Here is a 26,130-nt window from a genome sequence, read left to right as displayed (position 1 = left end):
TTCACACCCCCTCTTCAGGACACAGAAGGGGGAATGTATATGTTATTTTCCAAAGCACAAGAGATGCATTTTCTATACCATCACACGAACATGAACACTGCCATAGCTGGGTGCCTCACACCCCCTTTGAGCCTTGGCTGCAATTTTCAACGGGGCCTAAGGGAGTTAGGGAATCAGTGGGATTTGGGCACCTAACCCCCTTAAACTCCTTTGAAAATCTCCATCGAGATGATCCCTTTCGCTGGGCGCTCACTATGTCAGCCCGTTTACTTGGAGCTGTGCAGGTGCATGTTGAGCATTTCCTTCGCTTTGATGAGAGCTGTCTGGGCTGGCACCTCCATATGCGGAGCTACTCCTGCCCCCTCCCAGGAGGTGCCATCAGCAGAGTGGATGGATCTGGAGGTGGGGATGGTGATGTAGAGATTGGTGTCATCCACATGATATGTCTGAGGGGGGTGACACCCGCCACTGGTCATTTCTCCGATGATGAAAGCTCTGCCCAGCCTCTTCATAATATACACAAACTCCTCAGCTGCCCCAGCAGTCACAGCACTGGTGAGGATGATCAAACCCTTCTGGGAGCCATATCGTTCACCTGCGAGAGGCAAGAACAAGTGTCATTACACACCTTTGCTTTCAAAGCAGAGCTGAGGTGCAACGCCTTGCTGGAGTGAAAGGGTTAACTCTTTCCCTTCCCATCTGTTAATTAAAGCACCTGGGAGCATTTTGAAACCCTCCCTTGCTCCCCAGCTTTAATGGCATGAATTTGCTTTTTGCCCTCAGATGACCCCTGGTGAAAGGGCTGGTCAGTTTCACGTGTGTTGCTGAATCCGTTTCCCTCTCTGGATTGCCACTGTGCTCGAATGGCATGTTTTGCATTCGCCTGGCTTCCCATGGCATTCAACCAAAATTAAAAAAAAAGGCGAAACATTTCTATTGATCTCAGGTTTTGCCAAACCCTTTTATAGACAGTCTCTGGCTGGGATCTGAACTGACCTGGCCGTGTCCCTTACATAACCAGAAGGGAGCAGGAGATTTTTCTCTTGCTGCCAGATTTTCAAAATAGCTCAGCACACTGAGTGCTGGTTGGGTGCTAAGCGCTTTGAAAATCTGGCCCCAAGGGGAGCTGATCACTTGAAAATCTGATCCTAAGCTTCTTTAAAAATCTGGTCTTTTTAAAGCTTTGAAAGCTTCTTTAAGTATCTGTCTGTCATAGGCGCCCATGGTGTTAGAATTACCAATTAGGTGAAAGCTAGAAAGGGGCCCACGTCATGCCAGAGGCATTTCTTGAATTCATTTTAAAAGCAACGTTGAACTGGATTGTTCATGCCACCAACAAATGAACATCTCCCAGAAGCATAGCAGATGTGTAGGGCCGGATCCAGCTCACATTGAAGTCAATGGGATTGTGTCCATTCTCTTTGATGGGAGTCGGACTGGGCCAATAGTAACCACAACCCTGTCGTCCACCCCAACTCTAGGTGCCTATGAAAACAGACGGAGTTTGCTGCATGCTCAAAAAGCTAACCAATTCACACTGTGCCAGAGTGATAACCATGAGTAATTACGGCCCTCAGTGCAGCATCTTTGGCCAGTGCTGTCTGTAATTTTAAAGGGAAAAAAATGACAGATCAGTATTTAGGGTTGTTTAGAGCTCAAAGCGCATTTTTACTATCACTAGGGAGCTGGTGCTACCTAATGCTGAAAGCCCTCCCATCCCCTGGCCATCAGGGGGAGTAGAAAGTGCTCAGCACTGGGTGTTAGACCCGCTCAGACGTTTGGCATATATAATTTTCCTCTGCTCTTTGCTTTTCCATTCTCCATACAGGCTTGGCCGTTTAGTGGTAGGGGAAACACTGTGTTGGATGGATATGGAAACGGCATTGCACCAACCATGAAACCAGCATTGCAAGTGGGTGGGAAATAGGTAGTACACATCAACACCTGAAGGGAAAAGCTCTCACAATGGGCATTTGACATCTCACCTTTTAGCTGTGGATGGGTCCAGATCTCATTTATCGTGTCATTGGGTCTGTCATAGACTTTGTCCAGGAGAACTGGGTGCCCTTCATCAAAGAAGTAGGAGCACAGAGCCGCTATGGAGGAAGTGGGGCCTCCGATATTGTACCTTTTCAAAACAAAAAACTCATCCAGAGCATGTAAGGACGTGACTGAAAACTTGTGGCAAATCGTACAACTGCCTGCCCTGCCTGTGTCCCTCCCACGCACATCTGTTTTGTAGTGCCTGCTCACCGGCCGGCTGGCCCTTTAAGCTACCCCCATAGCTGAGCCTGATCTGGTGGCTTAATTACCATCAGTGACCCAGCTGTGACAGGGTCAAGGCCCACGACAGAGAGAGAGAGAGAACCCATCAGCGGGAGGAAATCCAGAGCAGAAAAGGCAGAGTGTTCTCTTCTCCGGGAAGGACATGGTGAAGGCAAGTTGAAAAGGCCTGCAGGGATGGAGCTAGGCTTTGAGGGGAGCCCTGAAGGAGGCAGTCCTGGGGATCAGAGTTGCAGGGGAGGAACATGGAGCTGAGAAGACCTAGGGAAACGGCCGAGAGGGCTGGGGCCAGAGGAGAGGCTGTGTTAACCGCAGGCTACTGGGAAGCAGCACAAGAGGCTGGGAGGTAGGAAGTGGCTCAGAGAAGCAGCAGCATGTCTGAAGGAGCAGACCTAGTGCTTAGCCCCGTGTCCCTGGGTTGGCACCTAAAGTAGAGGGTGCATCTGAGTTCCTCTACCAGGACATTTGCGGCCAGGGTGAGGCTGAGGTCAGAGCCCAGAGGACAGGTTGAGGAGTAGCCCCAGAGGGGTGAAAGGGGCTCTTGTTTGGATGTTGGGACTGTCCGTTGCCCCTGAAGGGGGCTGTACTACAGGTGACTGAGCCAGAGGGCTAAGCAGTGCACAGAAGTAGCCAAAGAGGTGATCAGCAAGTGTGCGAGAAGTGATGATTCCTGCAGTACCCTGACTTGATGGCAGGGGGTGATATGGCAGTAAGTGCAGCTGTTTGTACACCTCCAACAATATGGCCTAGACATCCTTGCTTACATGTACCTCGTGCAGTCTGCCCCGCAGTATTTGCAGCCCTAACGCTGCAGCACTGTGCTTCCGCTTGAGAACCCGGAAGTGAACCTACCCAGAAACAAAACGTGAAACTCGCTAGCCTATTTTCCTGGTCAACCCCGCCTCCCCACCAAAACGCACAAAGGAAACAAGGATCATCAATGGGGACATGACAGTTTAATAGTTCTCCTGGGCTTATTAACCTAAGGCTCTTACTAACAGTGGCAAAGGCATTTAAAAATGAGCCAATACGCTCAAACCTTGGTAGGTAAAGCTAGACGCTGGATTTCATTGTTAGGCACCAGATGAAGGGGCCGATTGCAAGAGGTGCCCACGAAAGCCAATGGGAGCTGTTTGCCTTCTGCACCACATAAAAGCAGGCTCCATATCTGGATATCTAAATGCTGATGCCTAACTGAGGGCACACACGATTGAAAATTTTGGCCACGATCTTTAAACTAAGAGTCTCCTTTTAATTTCACATCATCAGCTCAAGATGTAAATCATAGATGTGTCACTCCAGGTGCAGCTCCTACTGCAAAGACACACCAGCCCTTTTAAATCTGTAGCCATTAATGACACCAGCCATTTCTCTCCTGTGAATAAATGCCACAGGGGCCGTACTTCTGGGGTGTAAAGCACCACCGAATGGGCAGTCAGAAGCATCTCTAATCTGTCTATCCGATGGTATGCACAGCAGGTATAGATGCACTTTAATGTAATGTGTGCCAGAGATTTAACCAGAGGCTGCCACAAGTATTTCCCTTTTGCCTTGCATCCTTGCATTTATTTACAAGTATTTCCCTTTTGCCCTGCATTTGAACATGCTGCCAGAGCCCCACCACCTCCATGTGAGGAATGGGGGAGGAGGAGAAGCTGAGCCCAGACTGCCTCCTGGTGAAGGAATGGAGGGGGGCAGGGAAGAAGAGCCCAGGCTTCAGGGCTCTGGCTGTCAGCCCCAGGGTGGTGGGGCTCCAGCTGAACCCTTTATCCCTGCCTCCCGGGTGTGAACAGCCCTATTCATCCGGGGCTGACAGCCAGAGCTCTTAAAAAAAACAAACAAAACCCACACAGCTCACACCTCCCTTGACACAGTCCCACGCCTCCCTAGGGAGACCCGCCCCATAGTTTGAGAACTGCTGATCTAGAGGGAATGAGAGCTGGCTAGGGCTGAGGAGAAGATCCAGGGAGAGAGTAAGCCCTGGGGTCCTGCCCTGGACTGGGAAATTTGACAAGTAGCTGAGAGGGGTGAAGTAGCCATGGGGAGTAGAGGAAGCTCTGGTGGTAAAGCCAGAGCTAGGCAGGGAGATAGAGAAGTGGGGTACGAAAGAGCCCAGGGAAACAGCAACTGCGACAGAGATTGAGCAGACCTGGATTGCTAGCCGTATGGTCCCCAGGCCGCAACCCAAAGTAGTGAGCGAGCCTGGGTTCCCCTACCAGCAACTGGGAAAGTGGCACAGGCCCTGGCGACCTGGAACGAAAGACCACCTAAGTGCTCCACCTAGGAAGGACCAATCAGTTGCGCACACACAAAATGGGCAATGACTGCCTAGGAAGGAGTACTGCGGAAGGGATCTGGGGGTCACAGGGGATCACAAGCTAAATATGAGTTAGCCGTGTCACAGTGTTGCAAAAAAAGTGAACATGATTCTGGGATGTATTAGCAGGAGTGTTATAAGCAAGACATGAGAAATAATTCTTCTGCTCTACACCGGGGTGCTGGAAGAATTTGTATAGAGGAGGTGCTGAGCGTCACTGAACCAAACTGTAAACTCTGTATATGATAGAAACCACTTCAAGCCAGGGGCAGCACCCTCAGCACCCTTACTTCTAGCACCTCTGACTCTCTGACCAACAGAATCTCTCTAACTATATATATGTCCTGCTGCTAGGAAAATAAGCTGCTGTGGAAAATGCAGCCTTGAAGTGAAGGAGGCTCAGTGGTTAGCACGCTATGACTTTGAGGACCTGGGTGCAAGTCCCTGCTTGACCACAGACTTCCTGACTGAGCTGTAGGCAAGATGCTTACATCCCAATCGTCAGAGGTATTGAGGTGCCTAATTCCCCTTGAAATCAATGGGAGTTAGGCACCTCAATACCTTTAAGGATCTAGGCCTTTGTCTTTCCATGCCTCAATTCCTCATCTGCACGATGGTGACAATAGCGCTGCCTGACCTCACAAAGGGGGTTCTGAGGACACATCTGTTAAAGATGATGAGGGGTTCAGACGCTACCGTGATGGGGGCCATACATAGATAATGAGGTGATTGCCAGTCCCAAGCATTGAAAACTCAGGAGTCGGGCCCCTCAAAGAAACATGAGATTGGCTTAAAAGTCACGAGATTTAAAAAAATACAATAAATGTTGGGTCCTGTGTATTGGATTCTGTGCCCTGCCATACACTTGCTTCTCCTTTTCATGCTTCTCTCTGCACCATGAAGGCTAGAAATCGACTTTTTTAAAAAAAATGAAAGCTGAGATGATTCTCAGATAACCACCAGACTCTAGGAGCTGGGGCTTTAAGCAAAACACCAAACACTGCGAGACTCGTGACTGTGATCGCTGCGTGTGCTGCTTTAGCGTTTGAAACCATTTCTTACCCTGGGTTTGTTTTTTAAGTAAATATCTGCCTGTTGCATTGTGGACTCATGAACAGTAGCTCTGGGCTGAGGCAAGAAAACCACGGATGAGTGTGCTATATAAAAGAGAACTATTTGCGTCTGTGTAGATGGCTGCTAAGAAAAAGAGCAGCAGTAACAGCTGGCACCTCAGAACATGTCGCATTTTTCATACGTTGGGAGGTTCAATAAAGTTGTTGTTTAAAGTTAGGCATATGATTTAGTGCCTTGCTGTAACCAGGCTTTGGAGGGCTAACAGAGGAGGGAGGTTTGGAAAGGTGGCTCTAAGTTACGCCCATGCTCCGATCCCCTGGCGTAAATTAGTGCAGCCCATAGTAGTATCTGTTTTTCTACTAGTGAAGCACTTGCCCACCTATAATAAAATATATATAATTAGCCAAGACATGCAGGTAAGCAGAGGCATATGCAGTCAATTCTTATGTAGAAATCAGAGATGGAAACAGCTGTGGGGTCCCAGCCCTTTGTCAGTTCTGGGTTGTTTCCTGTGGTATATTTCCTAGGTTCTCTATCTAGTTTTAAATGTCCTAGGTGATGGGACAATTTCCCTTGAGACACCATCCCACATCCGAAGAGATCTCAGTGTTAGGAAATTTTCCTTGGATATTCACCCTGAATTTTCCTTTTCTTTATTTCATCCCTTCAGTGTTAGCTGACATGACATGACAGTTCATCTAGTTCTGAAGAAAATTCAAACTGGAACTAAGGCATAAGGTTTTAACAATGAGATTAGTTAACCATTGGAACAATTTACCAAGGGTCCTGGTGGATTCTCCATCACTGACAATTTTTAAATCAAGATTGGATGTTTTTCTAAAAGCTCTGCTCTACAAAATATTTTAGGGACATTCTCTGACCTGTGTTATGTAGGCATTCAGACTAGATGATCTCAATGGTCATGGAATCATAGAAGATGAGGGTTGGAAGGGACCTCAGGAGGTCATCTAGTCCAACCCCCTGCTCAAAGCAGGGCCAACCTCAACTAAATCATCCCAGCCAGGGCTTTGTCAAGCAGAGTCTTAAAAACATCTCAGGATGGAGAGGTCCTTCTGGCCTTGGAATCTATAAGTCTATGAATTCACGGTTTCAAGTAAAACGATACTTAAATAGAATATGTGGTGAATTTCTGTCCAGAATTTACCTCATGTCTATGATTAATGCATCTGTGTGAACTATCTTCTTCCAGACGTGCTCCACCATCAGGTCAGACACCTGGGTTAGAAGATCGCAGTCTCCGAACATATCGAATCTCAGGTAGCCAATGTTGTTTTCAAATACGTTGGTGTGGAAAGAAAATTTAATCAGATCTTCAAATACTTCCGGGGAAGGGACCTGAAAAAGTTTGCAGACAATGATTATCTGGCACTGCACGCTTGGCATGAGATTGGAAAGGAATCACATGTGTCAGATTTAGCCCATGTTGGGCATATGTTAGGAATCTCAGGCGTTAAGAATGTCATGTGGTGGACGTGTCCGGAATGTCATGTGGTGGGCATGTGTCAGGAACGTCATGTGGGGAACTTGTGTTAAGAGTCTGATACATTGGCCATGTGTCAGGAATGTCATGTGGTGGCCATGTGTCAGGAATGCCATGTGGTGGCCATGTGCTAAGATTCTTATATGTGGGACATGTGTCTGGAATCTCACATGCTGGGCAGTGATTAACTTTATTTTGTTCCTCTGGATGTTACAGGGCATACAAATAAAGCAAATAATTAAAGCCAACGTGTAACCAACAAATAGAAGAAATGTGTCCATGGAGAGGTCTGCTTGGGTCTAATTTTAGAAGACTCCTCAGGGCACACACAGCACAGCTAGGTGGCAATGGCTGGCAGGAGTAAGGCCTATGCAGCTGCCACCATAAGAACCCCACAGGCAGGAGAAGGAGAGCTGACCCGAGCTGGGTCCAAGAGGATCCCGTTGCTCTCCCAGCCAACACAACCCAGACTCGACTCTTGTTGTAAGGTCCTGCTGGGTTGGGGTGCAGGGCTCTATAGTCAGACTGCAGTGCTTTGCCTGCATGCATCTGAGAACGGAAGAACGTGCTCAGGCTAAGACTCTGGATGCAAGTCCCAGCTCTGCCACAGAGTCCACGTGACCGTCCCCACCTCCAGAGCAGTGAGAAGCTCCATTTATAAATGTTGACGGGACATGCCGCTGTGACTGTGATGAGAAGAGCCTGCACAGACTGAATGCTGCCAAGTAGTTTAAAGTAAATGTACATTATTGATAGAGTTTTTGTCTATTCAGGTATAAATACTCCCTTCCCCACTTTTTGACAGCAGATCGCCTCATGCTTCACAAAGGAAGTGAGTATTATTATCCCCATGTTACAGCTGGCGCACAGGAGGGGAAGTAACTCACTCAAGGTCACCCAGAAGACCAGAGGTAGGAACTGAACCCCGGTTTCCTAAGTGCTAGCCCACTAACTGGCCCATTAGACAATGCTCCATGGTACCTCCGGGCTTTGCTTCCTCTTTGCTCTTGCGGTTGATATTTGCTGCCACCGTTCCCAGTCCCTTTGATGAAGCCAAAACTTTGACTGCGGATTCCGAGTCCCTGCTGGTACAAGCTACTGACCTGGATGCGGGAGCTGACTTGCGGATTCCCTTTCTGTGCCCCTTTCTCGCCTCAACCTATGAAAAATAACTGCTGTACCTGGGCTGCCGACATACCAGTTCAAGGCTTCTGAGCTTGCCCTTTCCAATCCGCTTGCCCAGGGCAGCGACGTAACTTGATCTTCCCAGGGTACTTTGAGGAATGAGTCGCGGGTTTAAAGAAAATAGCCAGTGTTCATTGCTTTGTTCTGATGCTGCTTTTGTCTGGTGCACAAATACTAAACCCCTGGGAGAAAAAAGACCCCCTCCTTGCAATGGAGAGGTAGAAAAAAAACCCATCTTTGGATGAAACTGATGTTTATTCTCAGTAAGAATTAACCTATAAATAACACTTCATCTGTAAGCACAGATCCTTGGAATATACCTTCACAATGATCTGGCCCCATCTGAGGCCAGCCCACCTTGTTCCATGACATGGCCTCTTTAAGGAATAGATGTTTAAGGGAGCAACAGACCAGTTAATGAATGGGGGCCAGCCAGGTGGTAATCACCTCATGACCAGGATCAAAACCTAGCTATTAGCTGTCTTGGTGGAAGCAAAGCTTTGTGAAGTTGGCTACTGAGGAAGCTGGCTTGAGCCGTTCACAGTCCTGAGAAGGAAAGTTGTGGAGTCCCTTAGCCAGGGGGAAGAGCCAGAGGAAACTATTTAAAGACTCTGTAAATTGGACCTTGGGTAGGGGAATGTCACTATAAGTACTTCGGGCTGCAAACAAGTTATCTGGGAGAAGTAAGAGGGAGCTGAGGGTGGGGCCCCGCTCTGTATCAGGGATGGCCTACTGCCCCTAAACATGTTAGTTAAGAATAAACTCTGTGTTTGTTCACACTTACAGGGCTTACGATACATCTGCCTACCTGCTCACTGAACATGCTGTAATGAATCTGTGCCCACTTAGGAACTCTGCACTTGTTAGAAGCGTTGCCAGCACTCATGATTTCATCATGAGTCTTGTGTTTAATTAGTGTTTTCCCTAAAGCTCCAGTTCCTGGAGTCATGTGAACAGGAGAGCATCTCAACCTTGCCTTGACAGATGCAGAGAAAAACATGAAAATATGTGTACTCTAATGCTCCAAAGTTGGAAGGGAAATAAAAAAGCTCCCTCATTGATTTTATTTGTTAAAATGTCATGATTTTGAGGGGCCTGCTGCCTGACATTTTTTTTAAACATGGGTGGTTGTCAATAATGGGCTGTTTCCCTCTTGCTCAATTGGAAAGAGTGGGGCGTGACTGCAGAGTCTGAAGTTCACCTCCATTTTGGAAAGTGGAGCTCTGGATTGTAGGGGCAGGATGGGCTGTAGTTGGCTGCAGCTAACAGCAGGATCTTGTTGCTGGGTCGTGGAATAGTTATATCAAAAGATTGAATTGTTACGTACAAGCTCTTTGGGCCTTAATAAGAACACGGCAAGCACTGGGGGTTAGAACAGCAATTTCTCCTGTGCTAACAGAGCAGGCCCACGCTGCCTGGGTGACAGAAGAATCGCCATTAATTAACTGGATAAGGTCTGTGGGCCCTGCCCTGAAAACCCTGAGTGCACAAGAGTAACTGTACTTGAATGAGACTGTGGCATAATGCAGAGCTAGGACATTGGCCTGGCCTCAAAAGAGTGGGGTTCAATTCCTGGCAAGTCACTGCCTCTTTCTGCCTCAGTTTCCCCTCCCACCCTTTACCTGTCTTGTCTATTTAGACTGTAATCTCTTGGGTGCAGGGACTGTCTTTTAAGATGTGTTTGTGTAGACCTAGCACAACGGAGCTCAGTTGGAGCCTTGCCGTGCTTCTGTACTGAAAATAAATGGATTGCAGGCTCCAGGTGCCCCAAAATGATGGGCCGTACACCTTTGAAATCCTGAGGTTGGTTTAAAAGTCCTGAGATTTAAAATTTTGGGGAGTTCTTTTTCTCTATCATGTGGCTTTTAAACCTTGAGAGTTACACTCAGGTTGTGTTTTCAAGCTTTTCTCTGCAACCCTCAGGGCTAGAAACTTACTTGTTTTTAAAATGGAAGTTGAGGTTCTCATGTAAACACAGCCCTCCGCAAGCAGGAGTGTGAAGGAAAAGCACCGAACATTGCAAGCCTCGTGACAGTCGGCAACACTGAAATAATGGTCCCAAGTGAATTCAGTGGGACTCTTCAGGATAGTTACTCAAGGAGCAAGTGTTTGCAAGCTCAGGTACTAGGTTTGCACCCCACATCTGACTCTGGCTTCTGGGTGCCATGGTAAAAGAAACAAATAGCGATAGACACACAGTTGGGCAGTTCTAATCCCCCCCAGCTGGGGGCAGTCAAACAAAATAGCGCCAAAGCATTGGGCTGGCCTGGTGTGACAGGTATCTTGTAAATTAACATTCTGGCTGGAGTTAAAGTTTGCAATGTTTTTATTTCCAGACAAACCCAGCGGCATATTGTCATTGAAAGAAAAACTTGCAACTACACTTTAGGTTTTCATCCAATTTAGGTTTTCATCCAAAATCAGTTTCGCAAAACCCAAAACTTGATGGGCACTTTTAGTGGAATGTGTTTGGTTTTGTTTTACTTTTTTAAAATTCTCCTTCTGCGTTGTTGTAAATGCCAAATGTAACTGCATGGTGCTGGTGTGTGAGGATCAGAAAGAGACAAAAGCAAGGGTCAGTGCATTGCACTTCTCCAGACTTAGCAAAATGCAAAAAGGAAATAAACAGCATGAAAAGTCAATTAGTTTTATATAGGGGCCGGACTCTAAGATGGTGCAGACTAGCATAGCTCCGTTGGCTTTAATGTGATTACACTGGGCCCACAGTTAAATTCTTTCATCAGTTGTTAATACAGTAGGTATTGATCTTTTCCCCCCTGCCTAGCCTGACACTGTCTCTTTAAGCAAAGCTTTGATTCATTAGTGTGGCCAAGCAAAAAGACATAGGTTCTCGGGACATAAGCCACCTTTCTCCTCTCCTACTGTCAATAAACCCCCAAAGTTCCTCCCCAAGCACTGACCATACCCCAGAAAGCACCCCAGGCTTAGAGACTGTGCATGCATCATGCTTACCTAGGAAACGGAAGATTTGAGATGCAAGGACAGTTGCTGTTTAAAATGGGGCAGCAGCAAGAGACAGGCAGGGAGGAGACAACCGGGGGCCCCCGTCTCAGCTGGATACTCTGAAAATGAAATCCCAAATTCCCATGATGCTTCTCCAGCATCAGGGACCCCGGCTGAGGCCATTGTCATTTGAACTTGGTGCATCACACATGGAAAAATCAGGCAGCATGTCCTGTCTGCCCCAGCCCCCTTACAAATTCCATGGCCTTGGTGTCCATTCACATGGATGTCTCAGGACACAAAGGGAAAAGTCCTTTGCGACTGCCTGTGGTTTATGGGAGAGAGTGGGGAGAATCAGACCCAAAGGTAGGCCGGGGGAGTTGGAGCAGGGGTTGCTGACCGGTCATCAGTGAACATATGGGGAGCTTGACTGGCATTTATGAATCAGGGAACTCCATCTAGGACTGACCTTGCCACTATCACAAAGGAGACCGCTTCACTCTTGAAACTCTGCTTTTGCAGCTATTCCGATGTATTGGACACACGGCGGCTACGTGCATGTCACCTGCCTGCTTCCCCTTCTTCCGCCCGCACACCATGACTTTCCTTTAGCTGCGTTTGTTCTGTTTTGTTATCAGAGTTCGTCTAGAGCAAATCCCACTTTCAAGGGATTGGATGGCTCTGAAGGTTGGTATCAAAAGAGAGCATCTCTCTCAGAGGGGTTTTAGGAAGGATGTGGACAGTAAGCTGGAGGGGTTGTGATGTCAGTGGATGAAACTGCCCTGTGAACGATTCATCTACAACAATGGATGGAGCTACCATGTGAGAATGCAACTTCAACACGACCTGGAGGTATGTATTCTCTGGATAGTGGCCTGGAGTTCTCAGGAGGAATGCGTAAACAGCATCCCCCGTGGGGCAGCTATCGCAAGACAGAGGCAAATGTTGATCCTGAAAAGAGGGTGGGGCGTCTCAGAGTTGCAGGCAAGTGATGATGCTAATCCACCACTCTGGGCTGAGCCCATTCACGGCTGGCACTGGGGAAGCTGTTGCAGTTGGCTACGGAGACAGTAAAGAGGGGACATCGCTGGGGTGTCGTCGGCCCTCCTTTCTGCCCCAGGGCTCTGCACAATCGTGGTCCCAGATTCTATTGTCACAAGGTTGAGGCTTTCACCTCCAGCTCTTAGTCCACTCCTGCTCCCTCCTCTAGAAACTGTCCAAGCCCAGCTTCCCCTTATCCTGCCCTGCTCTTGCCTGGTTTGTACTCTACTGTGAGAGACTCTGCTCCCAGACTGCAGCAAGGCCCACCCTTTGTTGACTCTCAGACCTTCTCTGCTCCCAAGATACGTTGTTCCCTCTTGGAGGCTCCCAGCCCCTTTCCATTCTCCCCCTTCTCACTCATGGAGCAACCACCCCACCTCTTCCCATCTCTGCCCTCGACAAACTACAGGATTGAACAGAAGCATTACTGAGCATGGGGTGAAATCCTCGCCCCACTGAAGTCAGTAGAATTTTCCCACTGACTTCACCGGGACCAGAATTTCACCTAAGAGGTGATGTCAGATGACTTTTTTGTCTCATGAATCCGCTTCCAACCATCATGTCAACTCATGCAAGAATAGCCAATCATAAATATCTATTACACGCAAAGTGTGGTTGATTTGCTGGAGGGCGGTTTTAGGGAACTGACAGCCGACTGCCAGTGAGGTGTGGCCCATATTTTAGCAAGTAGCTTCCACAAAAGTTTCCCTTTAACCTGGGATGTGCCCCAGGCCCTGGGGTCACTGGGAGGTGGGCGAGCAATGGAATGGAGAATCCGTTGATTAGTTTCCCCATTTGAGCAGAAATTCTTTCCCACAGCCAAGGAACGGGCAGCACCTCTGGGCGAACAAACCTATAACAAGTGCCCTTCCCTGGAAATTCTCAGCTTCGGTCCCTGTGGACAGCGATTGAGAGTATGGTACAGGGGTCAACCCCATAATAAATCATATGAGCCAAAGACCCTGAAGGGTGGAAGCCCAAGGATCTCCTTCCTCAGGAAAACGCCTGACAACTTGGTACAATATGGTCCACTCCAAAAGCAAAAAAAGGTGCTCTTCCAAAGGTGATGCTATGAGCCCCAAGGGTAAGTTGTCGGAGGCAGAGATATAGCTGTAGCCAATGAGGGGCTGAGTTCATCTGAGGCAGGGACATTTACCCTAATTCTCCCTGCAATCTGTAGACAGAATTTTAACAAGCGACTGCCGGGAGCTCCCTCCAGCACAACAGCAAAGATGAGGGTTGGCTGGGGCACCCCATTGTACCAACAGCCCAGCTGAGAACAACGCAGATACTCTGCTATGCAAACTGCACACCAGAGGCAAAAGGGGATTATTAAAAAATCAAATTCCCTTTGAGGTCATCTAGCGTTTATCCACACTCTACAGGATTCTTGTTTCCAAGGCAATGCTCGGTGACTGCAAAATGCTCTAATGTTGAGTAGGAGAACAAGTGAGGAGTGGAGGGAGTTACCTATAATGCTGAAAGTAACAGAAAATTAGAAGGTGGGCATGGTCATTTGATACACACAGGAGGGGAAATTAACAAGAGACACATCCATGTGTTTTGTAAAGACCCCTGAACCAACCACTTCATCTCAGATCGGAAAATCGATGCCATCAGGGTAGGTCACGCAAGTAATGTATTTATTGAGGCCAACTTAATTCAATGTGGCAAAACTATAGCATCTGAGAAGTCAGAGGTGAACCGAGGTGACCTGATATGTGACGTCTTCCATGTAATCAGTGGTACACTTCCCCCTTGGCTGGCCGCCCTCCATGTTCATATGTGAATTCACTGGTCCTGGGAAAAATCAGTGGCCATGTAAGGTCCCCCTACAAAGCCCAGCTAATGCGTCTCAACCCTGACCTGTCTAGCGAGGAGAGGGGGAATTCAAGCTCCAAAGCCCATTTGGGCCTTGGCCTTCCATGCTGGAGCCTGGTAAATCTGTGAGGTTTAGAAATAAGGGCCGGGAATGTGTCTGGGGTCCTTAACTCACCGCATACAGCCCTCCTAGAACCCCTGTGACAGAGGCTAGTGAGTCCCTAGATGAGTATGTGAGAGTCTTACCTGCATTGGCACGATGCCCGGGATGTGGTCCTTGGAGTGCTCCGGGATGTGGGCTATTTTCAGGTGCGCGTCTCCTGTCAGGGCTCGCAGGTCAACCGCCACCTTGGTGGCCAGTTCCACTTCGGAGTTAATCCTACGGTACGTATCCTTGCTGGGGAAGGCGGCGAACTTGGCTGCCACATTGGCCCCAATGTCTACAAAGGCGTAGTTGTCTGCCACCAGCTTTCCTACTGTCTGCAGCACGCGGGGCACCTTGGCCCGTAAAGCGGCGATCTGCTGGGCCACAGCCAGGGCTTCGGTCGCCTGGACAGTGATGTGTGGCTCCACCCCCAACACGCCCCACTCTTTGCCAGGAACCGGGCTGAGCACCACCTGGCTGGGGATGGAGGCATACAGGGAGCTATTGCCAACCCGGTAGATGCCCCCCGAGAGCGAGCCACCCATGGTGGGCTCGCCAATGACTGTGGCCCGGTGCAGATCCTTCATGGAGCGGGTGAAGGCTTCGGCTGCTGAGCCACTCGCATGGCTGATTAGGATGTAGATGTCCTTCTGGGAGCCGTACCTCTGGCCAGTGACCTGCAGGAGGGTCCACACCTCGGTGCTCTGAGAGGAGCTGCGATCAAAGATGGTGTAGAGGTGCTGCTGGGGCTCGGGCTCGAAGAAGTAGGAGCAGAAGATGGGCACGGCGGTGGAGTAGCCGCCCATGTTGTACCGCATGTCGATGACCATGGCGTCTGTACCCACCAGCTTGTCCCAGACCATATGCACTAGCTGCGGCCCGATGGCCTTCACTGTTTCTGCCTCGGCCATCATGTCGAAGCGCAAGTAGCCCAGGTTGCCTGGCAACACGTCGACCTTGAAGAGGGCCTCGATGATGTAGCTCAGCTCCTCTGGGGTGGGGATTGTGTTGGGAGACTGTTCCTCGGGGGCCGGCTCCACGTGGCTGTGGAAGACGTGCAGCTGGTGGTCCCCTGAGGCCTCCTGGAGGTCACCAGTGAGCTGGGAGGCCAATGTCTCAAAGTCCACAGCCGAGCGGTAACCGCCTTGGGCCCACTTGGTGCTTAACAGGGCACTGGCTCGCCCAGCTACCTCTGGGATGGCATAGTGAGCCTCCAGCAGCTGTCCAGTGCCTTCCATGAGTGCCCCCAGGACGTGGTGGAAAGCCAGCACCTCCTCGGCCTTCTCCAGTGCTTCATCGGCCAGCACAATTGCATCTGGCACCACGCCGCCCCCCAGCCAGCACTCCCCGTTGTTGTCGACGAAGGTAATGATGGGCACCGTGATGATGAGGCCGGGGGTGGCGTCCTCCTCTGGCTGCAGCAGGGGGAAGGTGCGGGTGTGCGAGAGGCTGCCCGCTGTGATCTCGCCGATCAGCGTGGCGCGGCCCAGGGACTGCATGAGGTAAGCAAATTCCTCAGCGGCGGTGGCGGTGCGGTGACTGGTGAGCAGATAGACACCACGCTGGGCCCCATAGGGCTGGCCCAGTAGCTCAGCCTGGCTGTTGTGCTCCTGCGTGCGGTTGGTGCGCCTGTCGTAGGTAGTGAAGAGGTGGACGGGGCCAGCGGCGGGGTCCTGGAAGTAGGAGAGCAGCAGGGGCACGGCACTGGAGGATGGGCCCCCGGGATTGTAGCGCAAGTCCAGGATCAGGCTCTCAGTGGCCTGGAGGGGCTCCCACACCTTGTGCACAATATAGGGGCCCAGCTTAGCCAGCACCGAGGCCTCCGCGAACTCATCAAAGCGCATGTAGCCCACGTTGCCCTGCAGCACCGACACCTGGAACACGGTGTCCACCAAAGCCCACAGCAACTCCTCATTGTCAGGCAGGTCAGCAGCCACCGGGACCACCTTATCCCCTGGTGACGGGGCAGCCTGGCCTGGCCCGGTGACCCGGAGCAGGAGGCGTGGGTCCTCGGACACCGTCTGCAGGTCCACGTTGAGCTTGGCGGACAGGTCCTCCGCAGACTGGATGGCGGAGTAGTCAGAGGCTGACAGGTGCTGCAGCAGTGCAGGAACCCGCTCCACCAGGGTGTAATTGTCCTTCAGGATGTCCATAAGGCGGCGTATAGTGCCAGGCACCGCTCTGCGCACTGACAGGATAGCCAGGGCCTTCTCCAGGGCCTGCTCCGTCTGGCTGGCCACACATGGCTGCACCCCTGTGACCTCCCAACTCTGCCCACCCCCACTCAGAGGGCTCACAGACCACGCTACAGGCACAGTCACGTAGAAATCGGAGGCACCGATCCGCAGCTTCTGGATGTCCAGCGAACCCCCGGCTGTCCTCTCACCCACGATGAGGGCTCTGTTCATGTGCTTGAGGATATTAGCCACGTCTTCGGCCACCCCGGAGGTGTGCCGGCTTATCAGCACGATGACGTCTTTGTCCTTGTCGTATCTCTCGCCCAGCACCTTGGGCAGGGTCCATATCTCCGTGGTGGTGTTGGAGGGCCGGTTGTACACGGTGTCCACGTGTAGCACCTTGTCTGCTTCGTACAGGTAGGAGATGATGAAGGGGATGCCGGAGACCTGCCCCCCATTGCTGTAGCGGAGGTCTAGCACCAGGGCAGACGTCCCCATCAATGTCTTCCACACCTTGTCCACCAGGAAAGCCCCGATCTTCTGCACGACATCTTCGCCGATAATATAATCGATCCTCAGGTAGCCCACGTTGCCCTCCAGCAGTTCATACTTGACCAGGTGCTGGATAAGATCCAGGAGCTGCTCCCGAGTGGGGGCAGCTTCAGCATCTTGCTGTGGAGCTGCGGGAGCTAACGGCTCATAGGAGATCACCAGCCGTGGGTCGTTCAAGGCACCTTGCACTCCAGCCGTCAAGACATTAGCCAACAATTTGGGATCTGAGATGTCCAGGATCTCGCCACTCTTGATGGCCTGTTCGATAGCTTCTTGCATCCCCACCAGGTTTTCAGGGAAGCAGTAATTATCCAGAAGGATCTTGGCCATGTCCAGTACCAGTGTTGACTGGAAGAGTTCCTCAGCATGTACACGGCAGAACACCAGAGCTGAGACCAAGAAGAGCTGTCCCCCCTTCATTTTGAATCATTAGGGGAAAGAAAATGAATTGCACCTTGAAAATAAATCAAAGAAACTCGTAGATCTAGATGAGTTTAGCTCTCCACTGACCCTCTCTGTCTGTGAATCAGCACTGAAAGCCCAGTGTTAAATCTGGGAGCACCGAATAGCTGAGTCTTTTATCTGCATTAAACCTTTAATCTCATTAAACTGGAGTGCATCAGCCAAAGTGCACCAATAGATGAAGTTCAGTATCACGCCACTTTACAAACCTCTTATGAAACAGTCACCAAGTTCAGTCAAGGAGACCTTTATAGCAAGCGGTTAGATTCCTAGGACTCCCTCTGACAGTTAACTACTTTCAGCATATACACCATTGCCATTTTAAACTGCTCCAGACTTAATGCATTCAAATCCCTGAAATGCAAAGCCATTTGCTGTAGAACCTCAATTAGAATAGCAACAATCCAACCTGTTACTGTCACTTGTAGCAAAATAATACCTGGAACATTTTGAATTGGTCTAGCTCAGCAGCTAATTTGATATTTTTGCCCTGGTGATTATTTATAATTCTCTGTCCTTGGTATTTTCCAGCCCATTGTCTGCAACAGCCTGTAGTGACATTCTGCAACTAAGGTGTCTCAGCTAGAAACACAGAACATTTGGAAACAGCCCATTAAATCCAAAGAAATAACTGCCCATTCATTTCAGTAGTGACAATTACCAGCATTTTGAATGGGACTGTGTAAATACTTTTGCCTCAGCATAATGCAGCTAAATCTGAGCTGACTTTAATCTTCATAATTTGCACTCAATTAGGATTTACTTGTAATACCACTGGGTAACATATGGTCATGTCTGGCGACGGTGTCCAGCCAATGAGACATTCGACTTGATGCACTAAAATAGAACTTTTGTTTTTCAGTGTATTTGAAATTCCATTGTATTGACAGTTTGAAAGAGGATCAGTAGGAGCGGGATGCGTCTCGTGGTTACATCCCTTTGAACTGTCAACAGGCAGAGCTACAGGGTGACATAACAAAGATACACAAGGGGGCCAAATTCTGGCTTTACCTTGGAGACAAGTGTTGGCTGGCTGATGATTTTCCAAGCCCTGCTGCAGATGCAAGAATAGCCCAGGGAGAAGGAGCAAGTTCACCCCCAACCTTTTCATACAGCTTCCAAAATGAAGAATATGCATCAACCCATTACCATTGCCAATGGGTGCATAGGGGAGGGGCTCTGGTCCTGCCCCTAACCTGACTGGCCATGACCCCTCCGTGGCCTGGAGTGATGACTGACTTCTAGCCAACCCCAGCTCTCCTCAAAGCACTACTTCAAACAGGAATTATTTTGGGGGAAGTTCTGTGGCCTATGTCATACAGAAGCTCAGACTAATGATCACAATGATCTGGCCTGGGAATCTGCTTCACCAGTAATTCAGATTCTGCCTGTGTCCTTTGTAGGCAGTGGTGCAGGCATTCCGTTCCTTGAACCTTCTTCTTCCAGCATCTCCATGTAGGTCTAGTCTAAATGTAGCTCATTTCACACACACGAATGTAAATTAGCTAAAAGGGTAGAGTTTAGATAATATAATAACCAGAGGTGATAGAAAATTGCAGAAATATTTCATGGGATTTTTTTGGTCACAAATTTGAATTTTCAAAAAATCTCTACTACTCTATAAGATGATGGGGGCGGGGAGAAGCAAATTATTTTCCTAGACATGCTTTTTTTTCCTTTAAAAAAAAAAATCAATTCTAATAATAGCTTGAGCTAAGTGAAAAATACCAATAATTTCCTCTCAGGAAATTTTTTTTTGGGAGGGGGGAAATCAATTTTGTCATTTTTGTTGAAATTTCCTATGAAAGTTTTTTTGATGAAAAGCTGAAACAAAAAATGTTTTCAGTTAAAAAAAATCAGCTTTTGGTAATAGCTTTTTGAGCTTCAGTCTTGAAAATTTCTTTTGAACCTTTTGTGCTTTCCTTTTTTTTTTCCAGCAAAAGAATTTTGGCCATGTCTAATAATAGATTCATAGATTCTAAGGCCAGAAGTCACCATTCCGATTGTCCAGTGTGACCTCTTGTATAACACAGGCCATAGACCTTCCCCTAAATAATTCTGTTTTGAACTAGAGCAGATCTTTTAGAAAATCTCCAATACTGATTTAAAAATTGCCAGTGATGGAGAATCCACCTTGGTAAATTGTTTTGATGATTAATTACCTTCTGTGTTAAAAATGTACAGCTCATTTCCAATCTGAACTTGTCTAGCTTCACTCCCAGTCACTGGAATCTTGAACTTTGGCTCCCTGTTGAACCTTGGCTTATGCATTCATTTCTAAACATGAGGTTTGGAACTGTTTGGCCAATTGTTTTTTTCCCCTAAGGACTCAGCGCTGCTAGATTCAACCTGAAAACACTGAAATACTATGAAGAGGTTGTTCACATATGAGTAGGGTGCCCAGATAGCAAGTGTGAAAAATCAAGATGTGTGGTTGGAGTAATAAATGCTTATACAAGAAAAAGCCCCGAATGTTGGGACTGTCCCTATTAAATTGGGATATCTGGTCACCCTACAATAGGAGGGAAGGATGGTCTAGTGGTTTGGGCACTAGTTTGGGAGACCCAGAGTCAATTCCCTGCTCTGCCACAGATTTCCTGTGTAACCTTGGATAAATTACTTGGTCTCCCTGTGCCTCAATTCCCTATCCTATACAGTGGGGATAACAGCACTGCCCTGCCTCAAAGAGAAGTTGTGTGGATAAATATATTAAGGACTGCGTGGTGCTCAGAAGCTATGGTGAAGGGGGCCAGATCAGAACCTTAGGTAAAAACAGAATCAGTGTGCCAGAAATCCTGCAAGAGAGCATGTTCTTATGAAATTTACAGTTCAGTTTTGCAGGCTCAAGAGGTTGTGACTGACAAGCCACTGCGCCCTGGTGAAGTTTCTCCATCCTGAACCTGAACTCTAAGGACCAGATCCTCAGCTTCAGTAGTGCTACACTGATTTACCAGCTGCTGTAAATCAGTGTTGCCCCATTGGAATCAATAAGCCAGATCCCCAGTGGATTGATATAAACCAGTATTCACCCTTTCTTGGGTCTTAACTATTTAAATGTAACATTCACTCCCAATACATGCCCAAGCTTTCATCCCATCAGTGAACTGGGGGGTGGACCCAGTGGCTGGTCCCTGAAGCAATGGGATTTCTAATTGCACAAGAGCATCAGCCCATTGATGCCTGGCCCTAAAACGCACGGTACACAGGCTGAGTCAATCGCTGCAGTGGCACTCAAGAGATGTGCCAGCCCTAATCACCGCGAATCTGTACCACAGCAAAGGGAGTGCTGGAGGCCTCAAGAGTGATTCAAGCAGTTTAGCCTTTTGTGCTGCTTTCAGTTTGCTTGCGAAATTCAGGGCACGTCGTGTTTATCCAAACCGATAGAGAATGCTGCCGTTTAAAAAAAAAATGCTCCTGAAAGGTTATGATGTGTCTGGCATAAACGCGCAGTGACACCCCTGGGATTTGCTAGAGAACGGGAGAACCCTAACACCATGCAACCCTGCAGAGCAGCCAGCTCAGGAGGCAACTGGAGAAAGGAACATTCTGCGGCCAAAGCAGTGAGCACGGGATGTTCCGTCCGTTGCTGTCTTCGGCAGGGGCTGGGCCAGCTTCAGTAAGAGTTCAGTCCACTCTCAGAAAGGCACCCGCTGGCTCACCAAAGGCAGGACCAAAATGAGGCTAAAGCTGTTGCTGATAATTTATTAATAAATAATGGTGTATGGCAAGGTGCCCGGGTGAGCCAGATCAATGCCGGTGACTCCTGATGGAAAGGGGCAGAGGAAGCTTTTAGCTACTTTTGGCCCTCTCTCCAATCCCGGAGGCTGCTCTAAATTGTGCAGGTGAATAAAGGCTCCCCCTGCTGGTTCTGACCACCAAATCAGACTCCCTGCCTGACCCAGAAAACTCTTACCCCAGAGGGGCAGGAGCGGCTGGCACAACAATTGATGAGCAAAAACTGATTGCTTAGAAGAGGATGCTCTGTAACTAAGGATTCTCCAGTACATTTTTTGTAAATGGCTGTGACAGAGTGCTGGGCAGCAACCCCTTAGCCAGCCCTCTGTCACACCAGCCCCAACTGAGTGTGGGAGATTGGAGCTGGTTAGGGATGCCTGCACCTGATTGGTGAAGGGGAAGCAGCTGTCTGCCTAATTAGCCAGGGGCTATATACAGGCCCAGGTGACAGAAGTAGAAGCTGGGGAGTGGAAGCGGGAGTAGAGGTTCTGCTGGAGCCCCGAGACAGCTAGCCAAGCTGTATGTTGTAAGAAGGTGGTGGGAGCGCACTCTGTAAATAAACTCCACTGGACTGCTAAACCAGAGGGTCTTGGAGTCATTCATGACCAAGAAGGTGGCCAAAGCAGAGGGGCAGCAGCGGAGAACCCTTACAATGGCTTTTAGAGGTGGGGCAAATCCATGGCATCTTCATACCAAGGCAGTACGCTCCAGTGGATAGGGCACTGGACTGGGTCTCAACAGGCTTTCTTGCTGCTCCCAGTGCTGCCACTGACCTGTTATGTGACCTCAGGCAAGTCATTTCACCTCTTGGGACTTCTATTTCCCCTCCCATCCATTGTCTGTCTCATCTGTTTTGCTTGTAAGCTCTTCAGGGCAGGGACTGACTCATTCTAGGTGTATATGCAGCATTCAGCACAAGGGGACCCTGATCTCTATTATAATAATAATAATACATAAAAAACTACGTTTAAAGAATTGTACTGAATGAGGCGGGGGGACCTGTGGGGAAAAAATAGTACATGATCATGTAATTAAAGGCTGTCTCATAATGCATATGCACAAGAGGCCAAATTAAAGTTGCCCAGACAATCTTAATTCTGGCATTTCCTAACTTTTGAGTGCTTGACTTTGCAACCTTTAATATCTTTTTTAGTGTAATTTTGTGCATGTAATCTCTTAGGGTTTTTATAAAAACTAAAGAAACAGAAATTCCATCATATGGAATCGTATCAACAGCCCCATGGATCATCCGCAGGGCTAGGATCTTTAGGTCCACCGCATAGACCTTGGCCAGTTGAGCTAGTGTTGTAACGGATAGCAATAGTAGGTTGTGATCCATTGTGGCCCGGCACCAGCAGGGCATGACGTGCACACTTTGCCGCGGGGGGTCACAGGTATTTGTTGATGGCAGAGGCTCAAAAATCTGAGGTTCCATGAGAGGCTCTGGAAGGGCGTGTGCTGTAGTGCGCACAGCCCCTTCTGTTCATTTCCCCAAGCCTGATCCTTCCTGCCCTCTCCCCTCATCCCTGCCTTGTCCTAGTCCTGTCTCTTCCCACAGCTTCAGCTCCTTTTCCCAATCTCCCCTTCACAGGTCCCCATCTGAATCCCAGTCATCTTCTTCCCCCCAGTCCAAGTCTCCGCCTTGGGCACCTCATCCCAGTCTTTCTTCCAGCCTCTTCATCCCAGTATCCTTGGTCAGATAGTCTCAGTTTCTCCCCTACTCCTTGTCTGATCTCAGTCTTCCCCATTTCCCCTCCTACACCTGGCACCCACTTTCGGTCTTCCCATTCAGGCAGTCCCTGTCTCCTCTGTTGCTCATCCAGCTCCTTGTTTCTAGTCCTCCTAGTTCCTGGCTTCCAGTCTCCCGGCCTAATCTCCTCCACCCAGTCTACCAACTAATCCCAGTCTCCTTCACTCCTTGGCTCCTTGACCCAATCTATACTGGCCCTCGTAGCCATGTTTGCAGAGAGAGCTAGGCAGGTAGCCTTAACCTGTCAGCCTTAGAGGTGGTCCCTTCGGATCAGGATTGAAGCCCATTCGATGGGAAAATTGAAGTGCCTCTGTCAATCAGTAGAGGACGTCAGTCTCCAGGTTTGGCAATCTGGCCCATTTCACCCGCATTACATTCACTTAAAAAAGAGAACACAAAGTTGGCTAAGACTGTGATTATGATAAAGGAAAAAAAAGATCATTAAGAACAAAATACCTGTGAGCTGAATGACATGGAACATGAAAGACTAACATGTTTTCCCTGCCGGGGTTGGATGCTTCCTTGGATTTTCTTTTTCTTTCTTTCTTTCTTTCTTTCTTTCTTTCTTTCAGTGGTGCTGCTGCTGCAAGAGGGCATGCCCGCAAGCCACAGAGCAGGGTTGCAAAATGGATCCTTTCTGACAGGAATCAGTAAAAAAAAGTACAATAACCCACGTCCCTGAGGATGTGTCAGCATGGATCTCTTTTCCTGTCCATCTGTACATTAGCCTGCATGCTTCAAGCGTCCACCTCTCCATCCGAGGAAAAATGAAGGGTGTCGCATGTTTGCAGAGTATTTATGGGGAGGGTGGCTTTTTAAATCTTTTACTATGGGTGCACAATGGAGACATGCTCATATGGTGATGGCTGATCAGTGCGGGGGATGGCAGAAAGAGAGCTAAATGATTTGCCATGACAACAGGGAGAACTCAAAGTTCCTTTGTGTCTGGAGAGTTCCCTCTTCACCATTTAAAACACAACAAAGTACCAAAAAGTGAATAGTGCTTTCAAAAATATCTGAGCGGTGTTGTGTTGTCACATCAAGTTATGCTTGTTGTGCTTTGACACCTCCTGCCTCTGTGATATGAGAGGACGCTAGGTAATGTAGCATCACATTGACACAGCATTACCTTACTTAGCTCTACTTCAACGTGCCATGCAAAGATGTTTACAGGCGCTCCCTGGTTTTCTCTGAACAGAACATGACACAGATGGGAGGTTGTGTGGCCTATGTGCCGAGAGTGGTTAAAAATTTTCAAATTGAATCCAAGCAGGAAAAGTGCTGTGTAGCATCCTAGACCCACGTGATCTCTGTCTATCCACTGTTAAACTCAATATTTAATCATCTTTTCCTGTACCCATTTGGGGCCTGGTCCCACCAGTCTCTGAATGCCTTCATCTACCATGGCCACCTCTTTGTTCAAAAATCGTGAGTTGGGAATCTAATAATTGTGAGATTGGCTTAAAATCATTTGGGGTTCTTTTTATCTTCTGTTAACCTTAAGGGTGCATTTGGGTTATGTTTTAAAGCTTTTCTGTGCAACCATCAGGGCTAGAATGCATCTTAAAAGAAAATGGAAGCAGAGCGTCTCACATATTCACATGACTCCAGGAGCTGGAGCTTTATGAAACATACCAAATGTCATAGATTCACACTAAAGCTCAAGTCTTGGCAACACTGCTCATCTCAGTCTGGTGCATTCACGTCCCCCCTCAGTTGTCTCTTCTCCAGACTAAAAAACCCAATTTTTTCAATCTTTTCTCATAGATCATCTTTTCTAGACCTTTAATCATTTTTGTTGCTCTCCTTGGGACTTTCTCTAATTTGTCCACATCTTTCCTGAAATGTGACACCCAGAACTGGAACTACTCCAGCAGAGTCCTGATCAGCACAGAGTAGAGCAAAAGAATCACTTCTTGTGTCTTGCTTATAAAACTCCTGCTAATACATCCCAGAATGCTGTTCACTTTTTTTTGCAACAATGTTACACTGTTGACTCATATTTAACTTGTGATCCACTAAGGCTCCCAGATCCTTTTCTGCAGTACTCCTTCCTAGGGAGTCATTTCCCATTTTGTATGTGTGCAGTTGACTGTTCCTTCCAAAGTGGAGTACTTTGCATTTGTCCTTACTGAATTTCATTCTATTTACTTCAGACCATGTCTCCAGTTTGTCCAGATCATTTTGAATTTTAATCCTATCCTCCAAAGCACTTGCAACCTCTCCCAGCTTGGTATCATCCACAAATGTTATAAGTGTGCTCTGTTTGCCATTCTCTACATTATTTACGAAGCTATTGGAACTTCACAACTAAGCTTTATCTCTAAGACAAGCTAAACCAAAGACCCAGTTATGAACTAATCTAGTTTGGATCTGAGCTTTATAGTTCAGGCTCAGCTTTAGTTTTATAGATCCTAAAATTATGTGACCCTTTTAGAAAACATCCACAAGTATTTCACTCTCTGACCTCCTGTAGATATGAACTTCGCACATAATCAAGGAAGAGGTAGTTGCTTTTATGTGTCCCAAATGTGTCCGTTCATGCAATAAACTGGTTCTACAATAGGAAGATTTTCAGCTCCTGTGAATTGTCGTTCTCTTGGCAAACATTGCTTTCTTTTTGCTTATGAGTGCCAAACCTAAGACCATAGTTCATTCCAAAGCTGCAGTGCAACAGATTCATCTGAAGGTGGCAGAAAGAGCAGCTTTGTCAGCAATAACCATCAGTCATTGACTCTGTCTATTACTTTCCACACTGTGTTGTACATGTCAAGAGGCTAAAAGCAAACCTTTGACACAAGCTGATTTTGGCTTGGGAAAGTGACTGGTGAGCAGTGCTATATTTAGAATATTGTATCATAGGCAGAAATGTGCTCAGAATTAATTTTAAGGCAATGCGAGTTTCCATGATGCAACAAACAGAGGAAAAGTAGATTATGGGTCAAATATGTTAATTTATAGGGCTGTCTTACCAGTCAAACGTCAACAAAAGTGATGCTGGTGAAAGAGAGAAGCTTTCGAGATACACAGCGCTTGAAAAGAAGGCTCTGAAGAATAGCTTTGTGTAAGTTTGAAAGCTTGTCTCTCTCACCAGCAGAAGTTGGTCCAATGAAAGATACCTCC

General features: G+C 48.1%; 1 protein-coding gene across 1 annotated transcript; it reads right to left on the bottom strand.

Moving 5' to 3' along the window:
• Window positions 1-266: 266 nt before the first annotated feature.
• On the bottom strand, window positions 267-23,771 carry RBP3 (retinol binding protein 3). The gene is made up of 5 exons (XM_067531361.1): window positions 23,464-23,771; window positions 14,433-17,474; window positions 6,840-7,030; window positions 1,986-2,128; window positions 267-595 (listed from the first exon to the last, which is right to left on the bottom strand). Exons 1-5 carry the CDS (start codon window positions 23,701-23,703, stop codon window positions 267-269), a joined length of 3,945 nt encoding a protein of 1,314 aa, XP_067387462.1. The 5' UTR covers window positions 23,704-23,771.
• Window positions 23,772-26,130: the final 2,359 nt, after the last annotated feature.

This window comes from Emydura macquarii, unplaced genomic scaffold (assembly GCF_026122565.2).
Source record: "Emydura macquarii macquarii isolate MOO-44397 ecotype Brisbane River unplaced genomic scaffold, CSIRO-AGI_Emac_v2 contig_67, whole genome shotgun sequence".
In the NCBI taxonomy this organism is placed as follows: Eukaryota; Metazoa; Chordata; order Testudines; family Chelidae; genus Emydura; species Emydura macquarii.
The sequence above is the reverse complement of the archived record's forward strand: the minus strand, read 5'-3'. Positions and strand labels throughout refer to the sequence as shown.

Excerpts from the sequence above, each read along its gene's own strand:
- RBP3 (XM_067531361.1), bottom strand. The coding sequence starts at position 23,703 with ATGCTGACACATCCTCAGGGACGTGGGTTATTGTACTTTTTTTTACTG. Across the intron at positions 7,031-14,432 it reads CGGGCATCGTGCCAATGCAG|GTCCCTTCCCCGGAAGTATT; the intron begins GTAAGACTCTCA and ends AAACTTTTTCAG. Across the intron at positions 2,129-6,839 it reads GCATTAATCATAGACATGAG|GTACAATATCGGAGGCCCCA; the intron begins GTAAATTCTGGA and ends TGTTTTGAAAAG.